The 27,381-nt window shown below is 40.4% G+C and overlaps 1 protein-coding gene across 1 annotated transcript; it reads right to left on the bottom strand.

Moving 5' to 3' along the window:
- Nucleotides 1–3,105: 3,105 nt before the first annotated feature.
- Nucleotides 3,106–23,976, bottom strand: MYLIP (myosin regulatory light chain interacting protein). The gene is made up of 7 exons (XM_084618554.1): nucleotides 23,711–23,976; nucleotides 21,831–22,021; nucleotides 7,842–8,027; nucleotides 6,787–6,984; nucleotides 6,116–6,280; nucleotides 5,056–5,476; nucleotides 3,106–4,512 (listed from the first exon to the last, which is right to left on the bottom strand). The coding sequence occupies exons 1-7, from the start codon at nucleotides 23,810–23,812 to the stop codon at nucleotides 4,423–4,425; spliced, it is 1,353 nt and encodes a 450-aa protein (XP_084474680.1). The 5' UTR covers nucleotides 23,813–23,976; the 3' UTR covers nucleotides 3,106–4,422.
- Nucleotides 23,977–27,381: the final 3,405 nt, after the last annotated feature.

The raw sequence follows: 27,381 nt of genomic DNA, 5'->3' as shown, positions 1-27,381 counted from the left end.
GGCAATGAAGAGGATAGCTTGTGTTATATATTTGTTTATGCGAATACACAAGCTGTGGTAGTGATCATGTTTTATAAATGCAAATGTTTCAATGTTAAGAGTAGGAAAGATTACCTTCTAGTTCAGGGATGACAGTACTTTCACTTCAGGTACCTGTGCACCAAGCTCTTAACAGGGGAAGACGCTTATGTTAAATGGTTGTCGCTGCATAAAACCTGATCTTTGGATACTTTTGTAAATCTATTAGTAAAAGACTTCTGCCTAGAAGCTGAGAAGTATTTTATACAAATACTTAAATAGGCACAGGTCAAGAGAGAACATTTACAACCTAGTTCTTAGGGCCCTCAGTCTTTGTGCCAATGATTATTTATACACACTGGAACAGCTTCAATAGTGGAGACCCACCCCAGAATAGCCAATAACCTGCAGGTTAGGGCACTCACAACCTTTTCGAGTCCCTGCTCCAGGTGAGTGCCCCAACGACTGAGCACAACAGTAGCACTTCCAACTCTGGTTTTGTACATCAAATCCTTCATTTCCTTTGCTTTTATTAAAAAAGGTTAATGTGTGGAGATGAAACACTGGAAAAGCTGACAACTTTTACTTGAAGTCAAACAATTCACCAAGGATTTTTTGTATCACACCAACTTTATGGGAACTGCCAGTTAACTGAAAAGTTAGGTATTGGCCAAGCTCTAGTTTCTGAACAGTGTTAACAAGTATATAGCTCTCTCTCCAGTGCTAATTCTTTTAAGTTTCTAAAAAACTGCCTATAGTTACAGTATCATGTTAAGAAGTGGATAGGCTGCAGTTACTAGTTCCCATAAAACTAAAAGGGTGAATTACCCACTCCAACCATTCATCACAAGTTACATTTTCTCCAGAAAGAAAAAGGAACAACTTGCAAGTGGCCAGCTAAAAGGAACCAAGTTCCATACAAGACCCTGAAGTATGTCTACTCCCACCCCATACAAACTAGTAACTTTTCTCTCCAGTGTAGGGGGAAAAAAGTTTGGACTCCCAAATGCTAGACACCTAAACACACACACCATGACAAGGGAATCTGCTAATCAGAAAACCCTACTCTGTGACATTACAGACATGCATTTTCAAGTTTGCTTGGCAAAATACAATTTAACGTAAGACAGACCACCACCCTTTCTGGATAAACTGCCACAAAATACCAGAGCAGAACTTGAGAGATCATGTCAGAAGGGCAACAAATGGCAAAGACAATCTTGTAGGCTATTTTAGATGTTTGACATAGCAGCTTATTTGGTGGCCACAGACATTACAATGCACAGAACCTGATTACAGTTCTCATGGTCCGAGAACCATCACAGGTTTACTATTCAAGTATTGTGAGCTCTTAAGCTTGAATACAGATAAAGCACTCCACACTCTTAAGGATAGGAGAGTTACTCTGTACTCCTTGGTCCTCAAAACTCCAAGTATTAAAAGGAAATCATCAGATACCAAGGTCTGGAATATATTTGCCAGGGACTGATGAAGCTTTTTGAATTCAACAAAAAGAATTTTCCTTGAAAAGAAACGTGAACCTATCTTTGGAGAAGTGATCTGTGCATTACTGATTCAGTCCCATAGATCTAGCTCCAAGCATTTACATCATACTCATCACTGTAGTCTGAACCTGATTCACTCCCCTCACAGCTGAGACTGACAACAGTACAAAGACATACCCTGCTAATAGTGTATCTGGCAACAGAAGAAGATATACTAGTCTGCAGCAAAGTCTGACAGCTAGTCTCTGGCCAGCAATAATTTGTTCAGTATCTTCAACCAGCGACAACTGCTACTTCATCTTAAGTAGCATAAGAGGTAGAGGCAGCCCTGAACAACTCTTCAGAGAAGTCTCTTAAGTTCTGCCTCAGCTTTCAGGAGGGACTGTAGTTCTCCTATCCACCTTAACCATGGTGGTCTTTTGGAGATGTAACTGCTTAAAATAAAAAGCAAGCATAAGTACGTACAGTGCTTGGTTCAGGCTTAGCCATTCCAAAGTACTTAGAAGTGGCCACTATGATTTGCTATACATATTAAAATTCCATGAAATTACATTCACCTACTACACTATTTTGAGTTGAAATACCATTGTTTCATTTGCTCTAAGGTGACGTTAATATGTTCAAGTAATAAGGTTTCTGGCATTGTCAATTTAAACTGTGTTCAGGCAGAGGCCAAATGTGGAAAGATTTTAGCTTCAATAGGATAAGTGATGCTAATGAAGCCTTCAAAACTGAAGAGTGATATAGCTGATGATTAGTGGCTCAACTTTAAAAAAATTTCTAAATGTCTACACACTAGTATAAAAAAGGATTTATGTTAAATGCTTCAGTTGGACTGATGAAACTCTACATTTAAATTCTAAATCTTGTAAGAACCTTGTTTAGGTCAAACAGTATTTTTAGTTTTACTCACAAAAGCCTTATATTTCCTCTGAATGTTTCTATAAGAAAAATTAAGGACCCTCCAACTAGTGAGGGGTTTTAGGCCATATCACTTGAAAGCAAAAGGTAGCTACAACATAAAAAAAGCTTCCTCCTCCAGTTAGCTCAAGAGAGGAACACAAAAGAGAAGGGTCTGATCCAGAAAGCACATTTTAAGCACTATTAACCTGAATCAGGTTTCAGAGTAACAGCCGTGTTAGTCTGTATTCGCAAAAAGAAAAGGAGTACTTGTGGCACCTTAGAGACTAACCAATTTATTTGAGCATGAGCTTTCGTGAGCTACAGCTCACTTCATCGGATGCATCCGATGAAGTGAGCTGTAGCTCACGCTCAAATAAATTGGTTAGTCTCTAAGGTGCCACAAGTACTCCTTTTCTATTAACCTGAATGGCAGTTACAAATGGTCAGTACCTCTTAGATCAGTCCCAAAATATGCAGGTTTATGAAAAAGAATGGACAATATGACAACTGCAAAGGAATGGATTAAATTATGTATGACATGGCAGGATTTCTCACAAAGCTAATAAGCAGACTTCCAAATACTATCAATAATGTAGAAAGACATCTGATTTAAAGTCCTTTATTAACCTGAATATAAAAAGACAGAAGTTGTCTACAATATAGGACAGAGTTCTTGCTTCATGTGGAAACAAAATTTCTTTACAAAGTGAAAAAATAAATACCTCTTGGAGTAAGGTTTATATGCTAATATGTGCGATAAAAAAGTAGAGTTTTAATATTTTGACAAAATGTCTGTGCAAAGAAACAAATGCATAAACACACATTACCGCTACATTAAGGCAATATGAAAAGTATACTCAGAAAATCTCAGTAAAGTGACAGTGTAGTTTTCTAGCTTTAATTTAGCTAGTATTGCACCCAAATATGGTCTTCTAGTTTCCTCTAAATCATGGAGGATACACTAGTTGACTGAAGTCCAAAATGCCCAAATGCGGGGTGGAATATAAAGAGTTTTAGCAAGATAGATAACCAAGCAACTCAAAAAGTAAACTTATGAAAGCACTTAAATTATACAACATTTACACTATTTAGGCCAAAATGGATTTTTGATAGTTCAAGCAAAATCAGCCTCCACAGATATGGCAGATTTATAGGATGACAGATGAATTTGTGGCAACCTGGACACATCTCTAGGGTTGGCTAACTTAAATCCTTCCCAAGTGGAAATGGTTTCCCCTTTTGATTTGCAAGCAAAGCCCCAGAACATTTCCTCATTGGAGCATCATTACTAAGCAGGAGAGACTTTCCTGACTAACCCCTCAACATCCAGAAATTAAAATTTGCTGTAAAGAACACTTCCAAAATTATCACTGATTTGAATTAAGCTTTGATTAGATTGCTGATTTAAATACAACTGCTTGCTTAAAGCCTTGCAACCTCAGGTTTTTAAAAATACCTGATTTTTAAAATAGTTTCCCCTCACTTCAGAACAATTTACTAAACACAAACTATGAACATAACACTAAAACTGATGTATACATTTGTAAAAAACTAGTTTTGCTATTAAAATAATGGAGTGATCACACTAAAGGAACAAAATAAAAAGAAACTTAAAACCAATTATAAAATGTGTAAAACTACATATTGAAATATCCCTGCTGGGTATATCAAATTGACTTTACACCACATTCCCCAGAATTACCTAGCTTTTGGCAATATTGCCACATTGCAAGCTCATGCATCAAGAAGAACTTTTTCATCCTTTAGATGACATGAATTTATTTAGAGTTCTGTTTTCACAAGATGTCTCCAAACCATCTTCTTAGGCATGCTGAACAGAGAATATTGACCCCTCCATGACCCAAAGGTGTAGTGGGGTTTTGCTTCTCATTGTAGGCAGGAGCTGGAGTGATTGCCTTCTTCACAATCAATGGCTGTAGTTCATCTTAGTGCAGTTTGTAAAAAGTACATGATGCTTCAGAAGTGTACATGTTGATCATATCACTGTCAGATTGAGAAGACTGGTGTGGGTTGGCAAATACACGTGCTGGACATGCTCTACCCGAGACCTGCAAACTGGGCATGACTGGAGAGAAGATAGAAAGTATTAGGGAACACTCCTTCACAACAATTTTCAGAGACCCTATATGTCTCATGAGCACAAAGTCATCACCTTAATGAATAAACATTGTTGGTGAGACTGAAGTATTCAGGTCTGTCTCTATATTTCCAACATGATACCACAAGAAACTTCCATGCCACTGATTCCTAACTTCTCCGCAAAAAATGCCTTAATTTACATCAAAAGTAATGACTACATACTATACGAGACCTGAAGAAGAGCTCTGTGCAAGCTCAAAAAACTTGTCTTTCACCAACAGAAGCTAGTCCAACAAATTACCTCACCTACGTTGTCTTTCTTCACAATACAGCCTCACCTATTTAGTTTATCATCTAAACATAAGATTGTGAACTAAGACATTATGCAAACTGAGTTTAAATACCAAATCAAACTTTGCTGAGTATATTGGTCAAGATCAGTTAATTATACTAGTAAAAAATGAACTGTAAAGTGAAATCAATTGTTTAACACATTAATGTTGAATGTCCCAAGTGACACTGCAATTACCTGCAATTGGGCAGCACAGGTCTCACAGCATACTGTGTGGCCACAGGGACAAAAGGTTGAATTTATTTCTTCCTCACAACACACCATACATAGCATAGACTCCTTCAGCTTCCGCAACTTCTCTTGAAGAGCTTTTGTTTGCTGGCAGCTGAGACCCTCACAGCTGTCACAGTTCATATTACTTTCTGAAGACTTAAGGGGAGAATTCGGTGGCGTTTGGTCACTTCTTGAAACAAGATCCACAATACCAGCATTGTAAAGAGTCCTCCTCGCATGATCATAAACCTCCTTTGATGTTCGTTTAATGTCAAAGACATACTTTTTGCCAAGATTAATGTTTTCATTCAGGAACAAGGATGCTAGGTGACCCTTTAAATCTCGACTGTACTGCATCATGACAGCGCTAGTAACAGTGTCACACCTACAAGACAAACCCATGAGACAAGTGAAAAACTTGATTAATTAATACTGAAGCCTCAATGTATCTTATTTGTTCCCTGAACTCAGACACCCGCGAAGGATGGAAGATCCACAGCATGGTTAGCCTACATAATTTTGTTTCTATATATGACAGCTGTATTTTGCAAGGATTTTTAAAAACAGGATTAGAGGAATGAAGCTATAGATTATTTTGATGTTTTCCATAAATTATAAACTTGTTTTCATTTCTAGCATATATTAGTGTCTACTGCTTACTGAGGTATCTATTAGAAACCGATTTAGTTCTCATTCTGAGAAAGTGCTATGTATATTGTAGTAGTGCAGAGAAATATTTTGTATATTCTCACCCCAGAAAAACCTCAACAATAAGAATCTTATCCAGCTCTTGGATGTAACAGAAGCAAAGTAGGACTATGCTTGAATTTTGTTTCATACCATTCCTGGTGTTGTGTGCGCAGGAGTAGCAGCAAAGATATGATGGAATTCTGCAGGGGAATATCTAAAATGCAAGGTAGTCTGAGGAAGTGTCAAATACCTACAATCCTGTGCCAAGTTTAAATCCTGACTCAACTGCTGCTGAAAAGGTAGGAAGAGCGGTTTACCCACTAGTAATACAAACCTGTAAAATGCATGTGTCTCTGTTATTGCTCTGTACAGTCCACTTGCTGCTCTGGTACTGATCATCTTAAACAAGAGAACTATGCTATTACCAGACTCCTTGGTGACTGTCAGATACACATTCTTCCCAGACTGGGTTGCCATTTGAACAACAGGATAAGCAATCCTAAATGTGAATAGAAAATGATGAGTAGTGTGCACGTCGGGGGGATTATTCTCCTTCTAAAAATTAAGACAATTTCTACAGCCACTCACATACTGTACTATGAGAAACGTCCTCTAAGACTACCCAGAAGAAATTAACAGCTACATTTGCAAACAAAGAGGCCTTCCCAATCTTCTATAATGCTAGATTGAAAATGCTACACTGAACAAGTACAGGACCGCTATACCACTAATACAGTCCCCATGGAAGCACATAATTTATTTGTATAGCCCCAAACACAGCATTTTAAATCAATGGTCTCCTGATGAAAAGGCTATCAGAAGTGGATAAATCCCCAGGCACTGCATGCTTTGGCAGCTTCTTGCATGGTCCAACCAGAACACAAAGATACAAAAGATTTTAAACACACTTCCTTTAGAACACCACAGTTTTGATTATATAGGTATAGAGCCAAACTATAGCTCACAGAAAAGTCAGAAGGTGAGATTTTCGCCCCAAGAACTTACCTGTTAATGGGGCTGAAGTCATCTTTACAGATGGAGATGCCGTCAGGCCCAACACCAATAAGAAGTTTCTGCCCTTCACTGTCTCTCACTGAGTGCCACTCCACCCCATAGTTCTCCAGTGATGACACAATCTGCAGAACCTGGTACTCTGCTGAAGCCTGGCTCAGCCCTTCTAGTTCCTTGTGCTTTGCAGTAATACTGTGGATAAAAAAAGACTGACAGGTGAACCATTCAGCCATATGCAGTAATTTACAGCAACATCTCATTTTAACAAGGTTTTGAATGATCAAGTTAGGTGGTCCTTATATAAAAGTACTAAATTAATTGGTCTGTTTAGTTATAGCTGGCTATATGTTTCTGATCATTAAAGTGACAGAACTAATTAAATATTCTTGGACTATTTAAAGGATCCATATATTGATTGATTGAGTGTGTGTGTAGAAAGAGAGATCCTTTCTTTATATAAATAACGAAAAAGCTGCATGCTATTTTCGAAACTGTCCCTTGTGTAGAAAGGCTTTCAGATTGCAAAGTTCCTAGCAGTAAAAAATTCACATGCATGCAAATACAACATTTAGAATTTTTCTCCTTGACGTTCAGGTTTTACACTAGAAAAATATGTGCGCGTGCGCAAGAAGTAGACTCAGGCTTGTTTACAACACAATCTAAGGGTATTAAAATTATGGAGAGTCTAGGTATCTAAAGTCCTAAAATTGTACCTTTAGACAAATATAGTCTTCTATATGAAAGACTATTTAGGCTACTTTTACTTCCTAATCAAGGAATATTTAAATAGTTACCACTTCTATTTCGAAAAAGGAAATGTAAACTGCAGTCTACAAATGCAGCAGATATGTAGGGCCACTTTCATTAAAAACATTCTGGTTAGAGTTTGGTTTCCTTTCAAAGAATAGCTGACTAACACTAGCTTTGATTTTTTTGCAACATCACTTACACTTACGTTTTAGCACCAAATAGCCAGAAATTATCATTTACTAATTTAAATTCTTAAACAATTTTTGTCACTGGTTAGAGTAGTTACAGCAGTTACTTACCTGTCTAAGGTGGCAGTAGTGAGCTCCTTTGCACACATCTCTTCGTAACTGTACTTGGCAGTATTCTGGTTATAATCCCCAAACTTCATGTGAGCCAACAATGCACTAAGTTCAATGGCATGCTCTGAAGAACATTGAAGATTACCAGCCAAAAGATCCTCCCTTATATGCAAGAAAAACATATGCCTGCAAGAGAATTACTTTTTATTTTTAAAAAGTTTGACTAGCATAGAAGTCAATAATTGTTTGAGACTCTATACTGGTCACTGAGCATATTAAATAACGAATAGTTCTGGCATCAGAGTTAGAAAACTAACTTGATTTTGTTAACGCTTATGCTATCTTTTCAAAAGCCAGCCTACATTAAAAGATGAGTTTCTTTCAGTAGCTTCATTTAAATACTGAATTGTCCAGCAAGTCCAAAAAGATCAAATATCTTAAGGCCATTAAAAAAAATTCTCACCATCAGTGAATATCTGAAATGTTAAACTCATCAAGTGAGAATTACAGATTAAACAAAGAAAACACTCATATTGCATGTAAAAGGCTACCCATGTAGTTACATTGTTCCACTGTCATTTCTAAATAAATATGCATTACTTCAGTGTGCACTATCATTTGTAGTTAAGTGAAGCAAATATTATAAAATACTAAGCATAAATCAGCACATGCAGTTCTGTGAAATATTACAGTTGAGAAATCTGTGGGAGATTTTTCTGTTTATTCAAAACAAACAGCTCTCCAATAGTACTCTTACAGAGGTGGTGTAATTTTCCCCAGCCTGAAAGAATCCAGTGAAAAATACTTGAAAAACCTATAAAAGTGCTGTGAAAACATATATATAACTATGTTTACTTTGTAAGCATATTTATTCAGCCATTTATTGCCGTTCTGGGTTTAGCCTCGGACCTTTAGATTTGGATCTGTCATGTTGGCTAAACAGTTGAAAAAACAGGATGGATAAAAATCAATTTGAAAAATTCAGACTTATTTAAATCAATTTAAATTAAACCAATTTAAAATTTGACAACCTATATTTAGACCTAAACTTATTATAAGCTATAAAAATAATTTACATTACATAAAAATAGACTTCAAGCGGTATGTATTTTCAGCTGTTTTAAAAGAAGTCAAATCACTGAACCGGTGGCAGTCACTCACTAAGCACCAGGAATCCGAGTCTGAAATGCTAAAACAGCTTTTGACAGAAGTAGTCTCTTCCGCAGATGCAGAGAATATTTTCTTCAAGTCACTTTCTTCAACTAGTTCAGATCAATGACTAGTTTATTCAAAGGTGAGAAACCGAAGGAGAATTGAAAAAAGCAGGAAAGCCTGTTTTAATATTCCAAATTATAAATAAAAATTAGGTATGAAGATGAGATGTTCTAGTTCTAAAATCTTGGAAGGGCCTGATGACCAGAAACCACCAGCTCAATTCAGTAACTACTAATACTTCCTTTGTTTAATAAAACAGTTTTAAATGCAAAACATGATCAACTTTTTCTTATGTATCCAGCACACTGAAGGTAGTTTTATAGAATTAATAAAACCAAACTTAGAAAAATATTGGTTCTGTACATTTAATTTTTCCATCCACATAGAGCTTGAAACAAGTCTCATGTAAAAAATTAATTTAGTAAATATGAAAATGCTTCACTCATCATTTTCTAACATAATAAAAATGTAAAAATTAAGAACCTGAACAAATGAATGTTAAGCTCTGTAACTGCTTAAAATGTGTAGATACACTGTATCCTTCTGGTTAGCAAGAGTACCACCAAATTTAGTTTAAAGGCCACATTTTGTTTCAAATCAACATGTTTTAAGGGTTACCAACCAATGAGAATCAACCTTACATACTTCAGGAAACTAACTACAGAGTACAAATGCAAAACAAGATTAAAAGTCATGGTTTCCTGCTTGCCAATTTAAATCAGTTAAACCTGGTGATGGAAATCAATGTGATCACAGACTAACTGCCATATTTCGGGTGTTAAAGCAGAGACTCATCCTGAAGCAAGATGCTGAGCTACTCCAAGGTCTGGAACAGGGACTTAAGGGCTTGTCTACACTTGAAACGCTACCCACTGTAGCGCTTCAGTGTAGACACTACTATGCCAACAGGAGTTCTCCTGTCAGGGTATGTAATCCAACTCCCCAAGAGGCAGTAGCTAGGACAATGGAAGAATTCTAACAGCCTGTGTAAACTGATCTAGCCCCTGGTGTAACGATGTTGCTGAGGGGTGTGGATTTTTCACACTCCTGAGCAATGTAGTTGGGTCGATCTAACTTTTCAGCGTAGGCCAGGCCTTAAGCTACGTCTACACTTACAACATTATGCCACTGTAGCACTTCAGTGTATATACTCACTACAGCAACATAAGGGGGTTTCCTGGTGCTGTAGTAATCTACTTCACTGAGAGGGGGTAGCTAGGTGAATTGAAGAATTCTTCCACCCATCTAGCATGGTCTGCACACCCCTGAGCGACGTAGCTGCGTCAATTTAATTTTACAGTTTAGACCAGACCTTATCTGGGAATCAATATTCTGCCCTTCCATTTCAATAGTGGAAGTTTTATGCAATGGCATATTTGATCTTGAATTAAAATAAATGTATTTTCTGCATTTTGAGGTGAACATAAAACCTATCTAATCTTGCTAATCAATTTTTGACCATGTTTATTTTAGACCATTTATTTTAGAACTATCCATTTTCATTTCTTCAGCTAACTTGTTCACCAGTTCCCTACCTTTTTAACTTTAGACATGCTGAGTCAGGTAAGTTCTTACATTTCGTAATCCTTACGCATTTGCCAACCAATTTGATGCACTGAGCGGCAGATTTCACATTTGCTACAGTTAGAATGAGAAAGTTATCTAATGAATAAAATATTGTAAAGACTAAAAATAACGAGAGCTAGCCCAGGCCTGAGTGGTGATGAGTTGCAACCTGAGTTGCAGCTCTCTTCCCCCGCCACCCTCCAGGGAGGAGGGGAAGAGAAGGGATGCTTAGATCTTCAATCTGACTACATACCAATACACACAAGAGAGAATTGATATACCAAATATAAAAACTAACCAAAATAATTGTTTTATAAAGCAATCCTTATGAATCATGAAAAAAAAATTCATTTTATTTTTGCTTTGCAGTTTACCTCTAAAAAAACCTGAAGCATTATTAAAAAATTGCAACATGTTTAATTCTAGGGTTTATATCAAATTGAAATTTTAGCCACATGCATGCAATCTGACAATATATTTAACTTTTTAAGAGCAATTAATGCAGGTTATCTAAATTAAACTACTCAGACTTGCTCTGGCCAAGAGAGCTGTCTAACAGTAATCATTTGTTCAACTTTGCCTCCCCCCAAGATTAGAAATATGAAAAGTCTGTTTATACATTTCTGCATACTACTGCTCTTTGAAAGTAATTATTTATGTAACAGTGACATTTAAAGGAATATAGCAAACTTGAAAACATTCTCTGCCTGAAAAATTTACTCCTACTATAGTTGCAAGTGACAAGATTACAACTTAAAAAAAAAGCAAAAAAAAATTTCAGTGTGCTTTGTGCAGTTGACAGCACTTTGATTATACAGGAGAAACAGCAAGACAATCTCTACCATTACTGAGAAGGCCCTACAGACATCAACAGGGAGCTGTGAAAAAGCTAAAGATTTCTCCAGCAGATAGAAATGCATTAGAGAAGAAACTACAATAGAGACAACTGTTCTAGAACCACTTCCACGTCTCTTGCTAAAGACCTATCAAGCCTAAAAAGTGAAGACGCAGAGAAGATACAGAATTCCAGTGTGACCTTGGGCAAGTCACTTGGCCTCTCTGTGCCTCAGTTCATCAACTATAAAATGGAGATAACAGTACTTCCCTAGCTTACAGAGGTGTTGTGAGGTGTTCAGATATCATGGTAATGGGGGCCAGATAAATAGTTCAGATGGACGCCCACTGTAGCTTTTTCCACCTTTATTTTTATAAAAGGACACTTGAATGGAGCAGACAAAGCAAAACTGGGATGGAAAAATTTCCGAAGGCTTTAATCATTGATTACAGAGCGCTCAACATTTAAAATGCTAATTTTGACCAGTGTTCCCTCTTCATACAACCTGTTTCAGTTCACACTCCCCAAAATCATTTTAATGAATGTCTAGGTTCCAGTTGCCTGATACACGTGCAACAACCAGAACCTCAGAATCTGGTGAAGTCAGCTGATACTACCCAGGGCAGATCACCAAATTAAAATAATGGTGTGTTACTTAACATGAAGAGTTGTGAACTAGACTCCTAATTTTGCAAAGTTAATCTGCAGGGCTGAATGGACTACCTGTAGCATTCTTGAGCCAGGAGGCATTAAACCAAATTTCTGCAAACTAGTTTTGGGGCTTGAGTACAAAGCTTTTATTGGATCTCCAAAAGCCAGGACAGACTCAGGTGGATCTCTAAGGCAAAAGGTGCTCAATTCTTCAGATCTATGCATTCATTTCTACGACATTCTGTTCAACAAGGCAGAGAGATTCAGCACATTCAGAAAACTGACTGGAAAGTCAAGATAAAAATGAAGTGGTGGTCCCAAGAAGCATTCCTGTAGCAGTTCACTAATTCAAAAACTGAAGCCGCCTTTAAGTTGGTTTCTATTTAATTTTTTTAAACAAACTGCACCGGTTGCTATAAACGATTTCAGTTCAACAAGTTTATTAAAACTGAATTAAACAGTCACTGACCAAGTTTCATGGCTACATTATTTATCGTTTTAGTTATACAAGGATACATTTTTAACCCTTAGAAACATGCTGGAAAAAACACTACTTTAGTCTCATTAGAATTGCTACAAAAGTTAGTACTTCACCAGTTCTAAGATTCCGCCTTCTCTTATATCATGTGACTGATTCAAACAAGTAGTTCTTTAATTTATTTTTCCAAACCAGTTGTACAGTATCACTTCAACCTTAAAACCTCTTTAAAATATAAAGCAAATCTTCATAATGCAAATTTTCACTCTTAATTTAAGTTTTAACCATGGTTTGTGTTAATCTTAATATCTCCCAGACTTTGGCACACTTCTGACATTACTAAGCCTGTGAAAAAAATAAACTCTGAAATCAATTGTATACAGAAAAACTGCTTTCCAGTGTAGTAATAGAAAGTCACCCATACCTCCCTTGAAGACCTTCAATCAGATTCACATAACGTTGTAACACTAATAGGAAAAAATTGAAATTAGGAGTTTAATCTTACTACTCTGCAATGCAGGACAAATCCTCCTCTCAAGTTTAACTGTAGTATTCCTGCATGACAATCATTCAAAATTTCTTGCCTCCAGTGTAATGCACCCAAGATTGTATAGCATTAGGATATTAAAACTTGTCTTCTGTTTGAGTATGAATATTTTTTGTTTGAGAATGAAGCCAGGTGCTCCAGAATATTTCTGGATATAAAGCAGACTACCTCAAAATATAATCTACAGAATTACTGTCAGAATTGCAAAGTAGCTAAAGGTTTGTCCATACAGGATAACTCACCAAAGTTAAGATAATTAACTAAAGGTGAAGTTAGGGTGCATACATTAAAGTGCATTGCACCCCAAAGTGGATCTTCTCATTCAGAAGTAAAATGGCCTTAGTTTGCTGTAGCTTGATCCTTGGAATTAAGGCCATTTTACTTCTCAATGCAAGGATCCGCACAGGGTTTTAATGCACTAATATATGTGCATTAACTTCACAACTTTAGTTAGTATGGCAACTCCCACGTAGACAAGCCCTTAGTCTTCAATTTGACATTTCTAGCTAATTGTAGCCCATAACAGGACTCGGGAGTCCCAAGGCTTTTTGAAATAAAGCATTTAAGGCAGTTGGAACAACAGTACCAAGAGGCTTCTGGCCAAGCACCTACAACATTAAAATTAGTTTATTTTAATCTTGTCTTGCCCTAATCTCTATCATACAAATTTTACGGATGTTTTAGCAGCATACACAAACCCTCAGAAAAAATTTTCAGAATCAAATGCATAGTGGCTTAGATTTATTTTTCTTTTTGATAGTACTTTTTTTCCCAAAGTTAAAAAGCAATGCTAGGGATGCAGAAAAGGTGGTCAACATAAGGATTTTTGTCTAAATGGTCAACGGTATGAAAATAATTTTAGGGGTACTGAAAACTACCAACCCTAATCACTAACACGAATCTACATGCTGTGCCTACTGTTCCTCTCTTCATACATGATTTATGCAGAGTCCCTGGAGTGACAGCTGTTGCAAACAGAAACAGGTACTTAGGAGCCATAATGAAATTGAGACAGGGGCAAAATTCAACAGCCCACAGAAAGCATAATTGTACATATTCCAGATTTTAAGTCAGACTTGAAATTCTACTTCCCCTTCAAGAAAAAAGTTCACACTTAATATGCAAGTTCTGATATCAAAATATTCCTTTTGTATCCATAAAGGTAATTAAAAATCTTTTTAGTCTAGTAAGGTAAATATGGGAACAGTCCAACAGAGCTGTCTTAATCCCTTTCTTGTTCCACGCTCCAGCTGAATGGTGCCTACAAGGGAACGATGCAAAAAAAGAGCTGCAATCTCCTCTCTGCTTGTGGTGGGAGAGGCAATAGGTGGCCAGTGTTTCTCAAAAACTAGGTGGCACAACCAGGAACATACATCTCTTGGAACTTCCAGTTACTGTGCTCCTGGTAGAAATACTGCTGGTCCTTTGGGGGCTAAACCCCTCTAGTACTTGGGGGTCCTCTCACTGATACTGAAATGTAATTTGCAGCTCCTTGCATGAGGTGAATTTGAACTATGAAGTATAATTCTCTCAAAATGGAGTTACACTGTTGAAAAACCACCATCTGAAAAGCTGAAAAATAAGGCCCACCTACCCCAACAAGATGACCCAATGTAAGTTAGTTACCTGATATGAGAATTTAAAACTCTGCACTGGTGTACTCCTATTATATTTCCCAGTATCTCTATCCTAGTTTGCTCTCTGTAAAAGTAAGTGAAAGGTTACTAACACTATTCAACTCTGCTTCAGATAAACAATTAGATGCATTCAAACACACGCTAGTTTCAATGGCAGCAGTTAGCTTTTATTTGCTCTTAAAATAAGAGGGCACCATATCTAATTCAATTCCATGCGCAGCCAGTGTTACTATGTAAAAAGCGAGAAACTGGTCATTTCCTCACTCTATCCCCCATATAATCAAATGTCTAAACTAGCTATAAATTTACATAAACAAACCAGCCATTCTTACTAACATTGGCCCGTAAGAGCAACTAGGTAATGTGGTAATGAAGCAGTTCACTGTACTAGTCTTTAAACCAGAATGCTTATTTTGCATTTTTCTTACTGAGTCACTATATGTGTATTTCAAAAATACACACATAAACAAAACAGTCCTCAATGGAATATGGCAATGCCATATTTTTGAGCAAAACTATTTTCAAAGCAAGTAAAACAGAGCTATTTTAAATGCTAGTTCATTAGACTTTTCAGTGTAATATGTCAGTGACAAAAAGGTGCCAAGAGCTATATATGAGTATCTGATTTTCAACCCAGTCACACAAGTAAGTTATATACTTTGTCTCAGTGTCAGGTTACTGAAATAACTTTAATAAAGCTTGTTTTAGTCAGGCATTATGTTTCTCAGCTTTCTAGAAAACCTGTTTTAAATAGAAAGCTAACTTTAATAGAAGTGATGGCCTCTGGTCAATTAGGAAACAAAATATAACTAATTGGCATCAATCTTTGCAGAAAGCTTTCTTAACAAAATAAAGTGTCCATATATCACATACTGGAAAAAAGATGTGGACAGACAAATTACCCCAGAGGTATGAGGTTTGATTTGGAAAACCATCAACCTATCAACCTCAGTCTAATACAATAAAATAAAATTTCTTTAAGATACTGTTCAAAGGGTATCTCACATCAGTTAGGTTAAAAATATAAAAAGGAAATAAATGCTGGAGAAATTATGGTGAAAGAGGAGATTTTATGATTATCCAACGGTCACGTCCAGTCATTAGAGTATTGCGATGCAATCCATAACCAAATATCACAAATTGTTAGTCTCTAAGGTGCCACAAGTACTCCTTTTCTAGTTGAAATGGTCACACAAAAGGAAAGAAGAATTGGTCTCATCTGCTAATAGCCGCTCCACTACTGATCGCCTCATACTGGAAAAAGAAAAACTGACAACCACAGAGGAATAGTTCAAAAAAATATGGGAGGTTGTGGTTATGGAAAACACCATATTAACCGAACAAACAGAAGGCAGACTGATACTTCGACAAAATACACCCATCCCTTTTTAAAAAAATATTAACATTTGATAGACATGCCTTGTCTTACTTAAATAGGTGTATATAGAGATTTCATTTAATTTATTAAAATCACTAGAAACAATACAGGTGTTGTGATAATGCTTACTCTGTAACATGGTAACACCCTGTTTAATAGAAAGATTTGATGATTAAATTCCTGTATAATGTCTTTTTGTACAAAAGCTAACTGTTGTAATGATAGTTTGGTTTCTGCTATTTACCAAGCAAGGATTCGTAAGCTTGTTTAAACATTCCTAAATAAAGAGTTAAAAAATAAAAATGAAGCTTGTTTTATTTTACTTAGAATAATCTTTACTTTAAAATTAATTTCAATGCTATACTTCATAAACAATGCACATTTTGTACATATGGGCTCAAGCTGAGACTTTATCTTAACATACAAAATAATAAAGCAGTACATTTCAAAAGTACTACTATTAACTGCAATTTGTCCCTTCATACAGTTTGGCAAACATTGCTTATTGTTATAAAAAGGTGACAAGTTCCAAGACTTCTTTGCTACTTGTTTCACAAAGAAATCTTTTAACCACAAAAGTAGAACTTTCTGCCTCGAGACAAGAGTTCTAAGCCAATCAGGAATTGAATGTCTTCAGATCCTGGGCTGCGTTCCAATGCAACAGTCAGTGATTTGTTAGACATGCCTAGTAGCTATTAGTCAGGGGTTACTCGCAGTCAATGACCTAAAGTTACATTACCATCACTTTACCATAGGGAGCCATACATCCTCCTCTGAAGCCTCATTGCTAAAACAAGTACAGAAGAGCCACTCCTAGTCACTTCTGAGGTTTTAAAGTTTAACAAACTCATCTGAAAGTATAAGCTAAAACTGCTTCTGAAGTCTGCCAATCATCTTGGATCACAACTTCAAACCTATTTGCTTCCCAACTCTAAAATCCCATTTGCCTTCTGTTAGAAAATTGTTTTATAGCAAGTTCTTTGATACAGCAAACATCACCTCTTAAACCCCAATTCCTTCGAATTCAATGGAGCAAGAACCCTGCTACAGTGATCACTTGACAGTATAGGTTATTCTAATGAACAAACTACTTTAACCAAGCCTGGACCATCTATTAAAACGTCTATTTACAAATGCAAAAAAATATTTTGAAAACCATGAAAGATGGAAATGTCTTTTAAACTGTGTTAGAACATAAACTGGTAATGTTTCAGATAAAATGAAAAAGTATATTCTCTCTCAAAGGAATTTATTTCCTACTCAAAGAATAACAGAAACCTCAAAGACTGGAAAAGTATACAACATATGTCCTTGAAATAGGCCTGCTCTTTTCTACATGTCTGAGAAAGCTTGCTTGGGAAATTTGAGCTGCCACAGCATATTATTTCAATAGATCTATGCCTGCATTGACCATTTTACCTTTTATTTCAATGGAAACCAGTCTAAATTTGTGAACTTTGCAGCCGGAGTTCACCACAATAAAGGATTTAGATTTTAAAAAAACCAGCAGCCAGCCAATAAACTGAAACCCAGATTAGAGCACCGATAAAAGCAACTGTTTCCCCACTCTTTAAAAGGAAGAAAAATGTAGTAGGCATAAGATACTTCATGCACACCTCCATTTACTTAACTAATGGCAGCTGTTTCATGGCCATAAAGGTTACACAAATTAATCTGCTATGCCCTGGAAAGCCTAGCAATGCAAAGAAAAATAAAGACCATAGAAAATATTTAAGAGTTTAAACTTTTATTTTCCACTATTTTCCATGTAGGCAAGAAAGAGAGGGTACTATTAAGTCAAAACAGCTTTCTGACATCTATTTGAAAGAAGTTGTTTTGAATACGTAACTGACATAAGAATTGTAGACAACATTGTAAACTGAACACTCAGGCCATGACTACGCTACAGCTGTAAAGCCACAGTGGAGGCACTTCCTACATCGATGAAAGGCTTTTCTTGATGTACTTAATCCACCTGTCTGAGAAGCGATAGCTAGGTCAATGGAAGACGACTTCTTCTGTCAACCTTACTAAATCTACACCAGGGGTTAGGTTGACCTAACTATGGTGCTCAGAGCATCAAATTTTTCATGGACCTGAGCAATGTAGCAAGGTCAATCTAACTTCTGTGCATAGACCAGGCCTCTGAGTTGAATAATAAGTGTTAGCATACAGAGTTCTTTCTAATGAAATGGTAAAATTGCCTATTTGTGTTCTAACTTTAAAACCATTCAAAAAGGGGCAAAAAAACAGTGTTTGACAACTGTCACTCCAGCTCTTCAGTATTGTAGTATCTAGTAATTTACAGCTAACATGCTTTTGTAATTTAAAAACAAGTGTGGTATTTAGTTAATTTAAGGAAAATCCAGGGCTGTGATCTGCATACGTCATGGTGTCAAGGTGTGAAAAACATAAGCTAACTTCAGAGGCAATATTTAATGTGGTACAAGCTAGACCTCCTGGCCTTATCTACACTGAAGAAATTGTCATGTTAACCACCGTTCAAGACCACTTGACAGCCAACATATTTTTACATACAAAATTTTCATCAACAATGCACAGGCATTTGCACAACTGCTTTGAATAAAGCTGACTTTCACGTCATCCATCCCTGTGTTATCTGCATGGTTGCAATGTCAATGAAGAATACAAGGTGTTGCAGCTGTAGTGGTACAAATGACCCTCCAAACATGCCAGTGCACCTGCTCATTATTCAGTGACAGCTCAGACAAGCTTCTGGCCTGCTCTCCCTCCTCAATGTCTTCCCCTTACACAGGCCTGAGAATGCCATGGCATCTGCAGTGAGTGTGAGAGAATGTGTACCAGGCTGTAGCTCCTGGCCTTCAGGGACCACATGTAGTACTTTCTATAGGACAGAAATACTGGAACCAAATGAATTAAACCAGAAATGTGACCACAAGAAAAACAGACATTATGCAGTTCCAGAGTGCTGTGTATATCCAAAAGAGGATTGCTTAGTGAGGCCTCTCCAGTTGCAACTTGCACCATTGTAACCCCACCAGTTCAGTTAATAGTTTAATTATCTAACACAGGTGCAACCTAAAAGACCTACTTACATCAATGTGAGTGCAAAAAGGTTTATGTTTGTGTAATTTACACAACAAAGTTAGGTGGTCTCAAGCCTGGTCTAAACCTAAAATTTAGGCTGACTTAGCTACCCTGAGAGATGCAGTTAAGACAACCTAAGTTCTAGTATAGATGCTATGACTTCAATGCAAGAAGTCTTCTGTTAACCTAGCCACCACCTCTCGTGGGGATGAATTAACAATAAAACAGAAAAATCCCTTCCTTCACTGTAGCAAGTGTCTACAGTACTGTATAGGCACACAGCTGCAGCGCTGTAGCTGGGGCACTATAACGTTTGGAGTATAGACAAGCCCTCAGTTAAAACTAAGTTTGTCCTTTTTTATTATAAGGGAAGTCTTTTCATTTTCTCTGACTTTTTCAACCAGAGAAATATCAAGAATGTCAAGCCAGTTCTTCCCTTGTTATACAGGACTTTTGGAAGTTCTCGGGCTTTAGACCGTGAGCTCTGACACCTTAACTGAATACTCAGGAGTATTCTATGTTTATAAAAGGATTCTCTCGCTCTCAAATGTTCATTGGAATTCAATATGTAAAAAGTACCACTCAAACTCCTTCCCCTCTCAACTGCTGTACTTGCATGAAGTTGTCAAGGCAGTTTCACTAAATCTCTGGATGACCAAGAATTTCCAAGATAGAAAGGATTTGAATTTATATTATAAAACAAATTAAAAAAATTCAGATCTTCATACATCATAAAGAGGGGAAAAAGGACACATCTAATATGTAATCTTCCTGAGTAATAAGCATTCAGATCAGACCATCAGCCACACCGCACAAATGAATTAGCTGAAAATTTCTGGTAAAATGAAGAGTGAAATACCCGACAATCCTGGTATATGCATGTTCATAATAAACTTGAATTTCACATTAAGATAGTGGATCATCATATTTTGTGCTATTTGTTTTCAGACAGTAGAGTTCATCAGTTTATGGCCCCCATCTAACACTAGAACCTAATGGCTGACAGAAATTAAATATACAAATGCTTTATGTTGCTAGTTCAAAAGGAAGAAAGTTATTGACCCCTCCAATGAAGATGTGAGACATTTTCTCGTGTAAATTAAAATCAGTAAGGCTTCATTACTATTTTTGCTGGAGTTTGGAACTCAAAAGATTGGTAACGATGCATTTTTCTGAAATGTAATGTATCGTCAATTTAGTTATTGTGCTTTGTTAGTACACCTCTACCTGATATAACACGACCCGATATAACACGGGTGCACATACAACGCCGTAAAGCTCTGACACGCTGCTCTGAGCAGCATGTTAAGGATGCCGGGCCGGGGCATTGGATAAGGGGCAGAGGGTCTCAGGGGTGGTCAGGGGCTCCCTCCCACCCCCAGGGTCTGGGAGGCAGGAGCTGTGGGGGGGCACTTTTGGGGGCCCCGCAGTCCCAGAGTGGCCCGGGTGATTAGTGGGGAGCCGGAAGCAACCCACCCCACTTCCCTCACCCCAGCCCCAGCCATGTCGCTTGGGGGAGGGGGCTTGCAGGAAAGGATTCCCCCCCGCACTCACCGGCAGCAGAGCAGCCCAGCCCCAGCCCGCTCCCAGCCATGGCACTCCACTTCCCGCTGCAGGCGAGTGCGGGACCTTTCCCCAACACACCACCCCACCCCACAGTGACACAGCTGGGACAAGGAAAGTGGAGCGGGCTGGGGCTGAATCGCTCTGCTTTCCACCACCAGTGAGTATGGGGGGGCATCCTTTCCCCAACCTCCCCACAATCACCAGCGGCGGAAGTGGAGCACCACGGCTGGGAGGTGGCAGAGTGGAGCGGGCTGGGGCCGCATTGCTCCGGTTCCCGCTGCTGGTGAGTGCCTGTCAGGGTGCGGGGTGTGTGGATAGGGGTCGGAGCAGGGGGGTTAAGTAGGGAGTGGGGTCCTGGGGGTGATTAGGGATGCGGGGAGTCTCTGGAGGGGGCGGTCAGGAAACAAGGAACAGGGGGGCCAAAGCAAGTTCGATATAACACTGTCTCACCTATAACACTGAGATTTTTAGTTTCATGAGGACCGCATTATAACGGGGTAGAGGTGTATGTCTTCTACAGGAGAAATAAAACAGCTGTTCCTTTTGTAGCTTGAGAGAGGACCTACAGCTGTTTGAAAATTATTGTAATATGACACTAGACTAAGAAGTTTAGCAAGTTTAAGCATTGTGTGAGAAGCCACTTCCTACACAAGCAGTTCAGAATGACCTGCAGTAACATGCTGGAAGAGAGGTTACTATCGGGCATGCAAACTCAGTATAAATATCACATGCTACCTCCTGTATTTCTCTTTCACTTGTAGCAATAAATATGTATGGAATTAACTATGCTGTTCTTAGCTCTCATACTTAGCTACATATTATGAATAAGTTACCCTTCCTCTTCAAGCTCCAAAAAAGACAGAGAACAATACATTTAAAGTCATGTTAGGTTTTCACAGCAAGCTATATATACAGCTCAAAAGCAAGTAAGTTGAATATAAGAGGTACTAAATGATTGATATAGACAACGTACAGCTACTTTACAGTATTAAATTACAGAACATGAAAATGTGAAATGAAGTTCACTCAAGATTGGATTCATCTTACCTTGTCTGTTCTTGCAAAATAAGATGTGGTTCTACAAAAAACTTGACACGCAGTTTAAATCGGTAAGGAGCTAGCCCATCCATCTGCTGGGAGATCCTATTTCTCAAATTCAGCCATAAACTCTCTCCTTTGCTGCCCGTGAACTGCAGTCCAAAGTAATCAACTTCTATAATCCCCAACCTTCTGCATACCTATAACAAAAATTGAAGTTTTGTACAAGTGGCTCTACAACATAGCTAATACCAAACCCATTACCCAAACACAGAAGTTTAGCTTTTTAAAAACTGCTCTCACACGTTACAAAATCTCAACACTCAAATAATAAATTTATCTTACTGAATCACTTTTCAGAAGAATCATAGAATATTAGGGTTGGAAGAGACCTCAGGAGCTCATCTAGTCCAATCCCCTGCTCATAGCATAAGTAGTCATCAAAACTAAGCAAAGCATTAAAGAAGCTGTCCAGATGGCAACCTACAAATATATATGTATATAAATATGAAATGGCAATAAAAACAGGAGGCACCTCTGTTGGTCCACAACACATATCACAAGAGTTATCGCTATTTCCCCCCTCAAACCTGGGCATCTAAGCAAGAGTGAGTGACCTGATTCTCCATGATGCGGAGTGTGGAAATTAGATGACTAAGGAAAAGTATGACAGAGATCTATAGAATAATGAATGATGAAGAGAAAGTAAATAAGTAAGTGTTATTTACCCCCGCACACACACCGAAGAACCAGGTTACCCAAATAAATTAATAGGCAGCAGGTTTAAAAACAAACAAAATAACGTATTTCTCCACACAAGGCAGTCAACCTGTGAAAGTCCTTGCCGGGGATATTGTGAGAGCCAACAGGGTTCAACAAAGAATTAGTTAAGTTCACCAAGGATAGCTCTATCAATGGCTATTAGCTAAGACGGTCAGGGAACCGATCCCATGCTCAGAGCCTAGGTGTCCCTAGCTTCTGACTGCCAGATGCTTGAGCTGGAGAACAGGGAACCCACAGTGACGGGCTCACTGGATAACTGCCCTGTTCATGCCATCCGCAGCACCTGGCGCTGGTCACTGCCTGCAGACTAGGGTACTGGGCTAGATGGACCGTTGGTCCGACCCAGCACAACGCTTCTTCTGAGCATCAGCAACGCCCAAGGAAGCCAAGGGCACTTCTGAAAACCAGGCTACTTGTTTAGGTGCCTAACACAGGCGGAGCGACCCAGGTCTGACTATTTTGGCCACCGTGGAGTCAACTGAGCAGGCAGCACGGTTCAACGGAGGCAGGGAGGACGGACAGATCAGAGGCAGCAGGGTAGCCCCCCTCCCGGCCACGTGTCTAATGTTTAGGTGAATGTTTGCGGTGCCACGCGAGAGAACCCCCGAGCACAAGCCGGGGTCCTGCCTCGGGGTGTCTCCAGGCGCAGGGGGGGTCCCTCCCCGCTCCCTAAGCCTGGGAAGGGCGAACTCGCCGCAAGGGGAGGGGATGTGAGGAGAGACGCTGAGGCCTCTCCCCACCCCGCCCCGCGGGGTCCCCACCCGGGGGCAGACCGAGCACCCGAGAGCGCAGCAGCCTCTGCGGCCAACATGGAGGAGGCCTGGGGAGACTCGCCTCAGGGAAGCGACAGAAGCACCAGCCGCTCCTCCTGGCCCCCGACCCCTTCCCGTGCAGACACCCCCCCGCTCCCGCGCAGCAACCGGCCCGCGGAGGGCGGTGGGCGCGTTAGCTAAGGTGCGCGCGCGAGGGGCTGCCGCCGCCGCGTGACGGGAGGAGCCGCGGGGAGTGGGGGGGGGGGGGGGAGGGGGTCGGTCGCGATCTCCGCAACGGCGGCGTTGGGCCGTTGGGGAGCCGCGCGGCTGGGAGCCCCCGGGGCGGCGCCTCACCTGGTTGAGGCAGTCCTCGCCGTTGGCTTTGGGCTCCACCTCCACCTCCATCACCACCGCGTCCGGCCTGGTCACATAGCACAGCATGGCTGGGGCAGACATCCACCGCCAGCGCGGCCCCCGCCTCGGACACCGGAGCCGGAGCCGCTGCCGTCGCCGACCCAGCCACACACCCTGCCCGGCGCGCCGCCGCCGCCGCCGCGGCGTGTCCCCTCCCAGTCCCGCGGCCACTCGTGCTTGCTCGCTCGCTCGCTCGCCCGCCCGCCCGCCTCCGGTGTCGCCTCCGCCCTGCGCTCCTGCCGCCGCGCTCCGACCGGCTGCCGGCGCTGGCGCCCCCCCCCATATATCCGCTCCGCCTCCCCGCCTCCGCCGCCGACCGGCAAAAGCCGGCCAATCCCAACGCGTCTCTCATCGCGGCAGACGGTCGCTCTCGCCAATCAGAGCGAGGCTCTCTTGCGACCCCGGGGGCGGTTTGTTGTTGCTGCTCCCTGACTCCCCCTGCTGGGCTACAGTGGGGTGGGGCCTGCTGCGTCCAACGGGCCTCTCTGTCCCCAGGATGCAGGGGAAGCAGCCGCCTGGCCCCACCCCTGACAGGCTCTGGAGGTCTCTGGGGCTGCACAGAGCCAGGCTGTCCTAAACCTCTTCAAGCAGGGAGCCAGCCACGCTGAGGCTTGGGCTGCACTTCAACATTATATCTCCTTGTATTAGCAGTTTACTCACACCCCAGTTCACTGAGCTATGCCCCCAACCCCCTGGTGTGGACGCAGCTGGCTCAACGGATGCGTGCGGTTCTTGCCAGACTGAATGGTGCTCAGGGTGGTGGCCTTCCTACGCCAACAGAAAACCCCCTTCTGGCAGCGTAGGCTGCCTCTACCCTACCGGGCTGTGCTGACATAACTGGGCTGGCATAGGGTCCGTAGCATAGACGTAGCCTAAAAGCTAGTCTTCCCATGGCGTTGTTCTGAAATAGCTATTCATGAATAACGGCCTTCGTGGACACTTCTATTCTGAAATAAGAGGGATTTTTCCCAAATTAGTCCAGTCCGCTTTAGAGTTCTGTCTGGAGTCTCTGCTGGTGGGTCTGGGGATGTGTCTGCACTGGCGGTAGGTGTCTGGCCACAGTTATGCTGTGTAAAGTGACCAGGCTGGATGTGGTGGCAGGCCCCATGAGAGAACGTTTGGGCTGTAGTACATCATGTTTGCTGTGGCCCCATCCCCTCTCGTTTCACTTTATTTACACAGATGCTACAACATTTGGGGGATCCTGTGAGCTTGGGGCCCTGGTACAACTGTTCCCCCTTCCCTTCTGTCAGCACTGTGTGGCAGTGATGGAGGAGGTTGAGGTAAAAGGCAACAACAAGGACTGTCTCAGAATTATTCATTTCAGAGTACAATATACAATTATAAAAATGTATTTTGGTATCTTATTTCTAGGCTAAAATGATGCATCTGATTCTGTGACTGGAAAATAATTTGAGATACCAATATTAAGATTAACACTATTATCTCTGCTATGTCCACCTTTGTTCCTGATTATACCATTTATTTCATCGTGCACAAGGCACAGGAGATGGGGCAAACTGTGCAAAGTGGCCACAGACTAAAGTTCACCAACCTCCATGCACTGTGATGCTGCATCTGGGCACAAAGGATGATAGGCTGTCCTTGTATACAGAACTCAGTAGATATGAACTATTGTAATAGACAGTGTGGGCTGGCTAGAGGAAAAACACCTGCACTAGATAATTACCTAAAAGTATGCATTTGACAAAGGCACAGAACATGTGTGAAGTAAAATAGCTTCTAGCTGAGTGGTGGGCAACTTGTGGCCAATCAGGGTAATCTGCAGGCGGGCCACGGCCACTGGGAGCTGTGGGCGGCCATGCCTGCAGCCTGTCAATATAAACAAACTGTCTCGTGGCCCGCCAGCGGATTACCCTGATTGGCCACGTGCAGTTTGTGGGCCGCAGGTTGCGCACCACTGCTCTAGCTGCTTTAACCTACGTAGGGAATAATATAAGCCAGTATGAAAGTAAAGAACACATCAGCAGACAGGGGAGGTCCCAGAAAGAGGTAGCAGTCCAAGTGAATAATAGGCAGCACAGAGCGAATAGGAATAGGCAGTCTGTCAAGAATAAAATAGGGTTCTGGAAAAACTTCTTGAGACTAAATGGAAAAAAGAGTAGAGAACTAACTAGTGGAATGTCACCACATGGATGGACATTAATGTTCTCACTGCAGTTAATTCTGTATGGCACATCTGCTTCTGTCTCTCTGGGTATTTGTTCTGCATCCATCAGCATAGCATTTGACCACTATTATTAATTAGTATTACAGTAACTCCTGGATGCTACTCTCGAACAGGTCCCCCTGTATTGTCCATTCCTGATTTGGTGGCAGCCACACAAGAGACATGAGCAGAACAATTCCCAAGCTGCTGTGCTATCCTAGCTATCAGTGGGGGATGCTGCTCTACGAAGGCTGCCAAGCAGGCTCTGGTAATCACAGACACCTTGTCAATTTCTGCATCTCTGTAACAAACAGAAGCATACCCTTTGATGGGCAGGTTGAGCACCAACTGGTTCCTACCAATACTGGTTATACATGATGCAATTTACGATCCATTTGGGAAGCACAGTCACATGCATGTGACATACAATGTTTTTTGCATAGTTGTGTGGGTTTGTTTTTTTTAACTTGTCCACTGATCAGAACAATGAAGGTTTCTGTATTATGCGTCCCTCTCTTGTCCTATATTTTTTCCTGTCTCTCCCCCACTCTTATTCCTTGCTTTCTCACTTTGGCAATGCCTTTAAAGTGCATTGAGATCCCTAAAAGAAAAGCACTACAGAAGTACAGTGTACCATCATTACTACTTTAACTCTTTCTTTTGTTCCTGTTTATTTCCTGTGTCTGTCTCTTCTTATTCTGGGTCAAACTACCAGCAGCAGCCAAGAAATAAACTTTACTGCCAGATGTGAGGTGGAATGAAACTGACCAGGATCACATGATTCCAGTCCGTTCCTTTTGGCAGCTTCTCCTGGGGTAAAACTTCTGTGTGTGTGAGAACAGTCATAGAGCAAGGCTGTTTCTTGGAATTGTCTTGATTGCTAGTGCACATCATTCATGTGGAAGGTGGTGTATGAATGGAGACACATGGAGGGCGGCTTAGAATGACAAGCTAGTCCAACACAATCATAGAAATGTAGGGCTGGAAGGGTCTTTGAGAAGTTATCAAATTCAATCCCCTGCACTGAGGCAGGACCAAGTAAACCTAGACCATTCCTGACAGGTGCTTGTCCAGCCTGTTCTTAAAAACTGCCAGTGACAGGGGTTCCACAGCTACCCTTGGAAGACTATTCCAGAGCCTAACTAGCTGTCATAAATATAAAGGGAAGGGTAAACACCTTTAAAATCCCTCCTGGCCAGAGGAAAAACCCTTTCACCTGTAAAGGGTTAAGAAGCTAGGATAACCTCGCTAGCACCTGACCACAATGACCAATGAGGTACAAGATACTTTCAAAGCAGGGGGGGAGAAACAAAGGTTCTCTGTCTGTGTGATGCTTTTGCTGGGAACAGAAAAGGAATGGAGTCTTAGAACCTAGTAAGTCATCTAGCTAGATATGTGTTAGATTCTGTTTTGTTTAAATGGCTGATAAAATAAGCTATGC

This window comes from Lepidochelys olivacea (genome assembly GCF_965140295.1).
Source record: "Lepidochelys olivacea isolate rLepOli2 genome assembly, chromosome: 2".
Classification (NCBI taxonomy): Eukaryota; Metazoa; Chordata; order Testudines; family Cheloniidae; genus Lepidochelys; species Lepidochelys olivacea.
The sequence above is the reverse complement of the archived record's forward strand: the minus strand, read 5'-3'. Positions and strand labels throughout refer to the sequence as shown.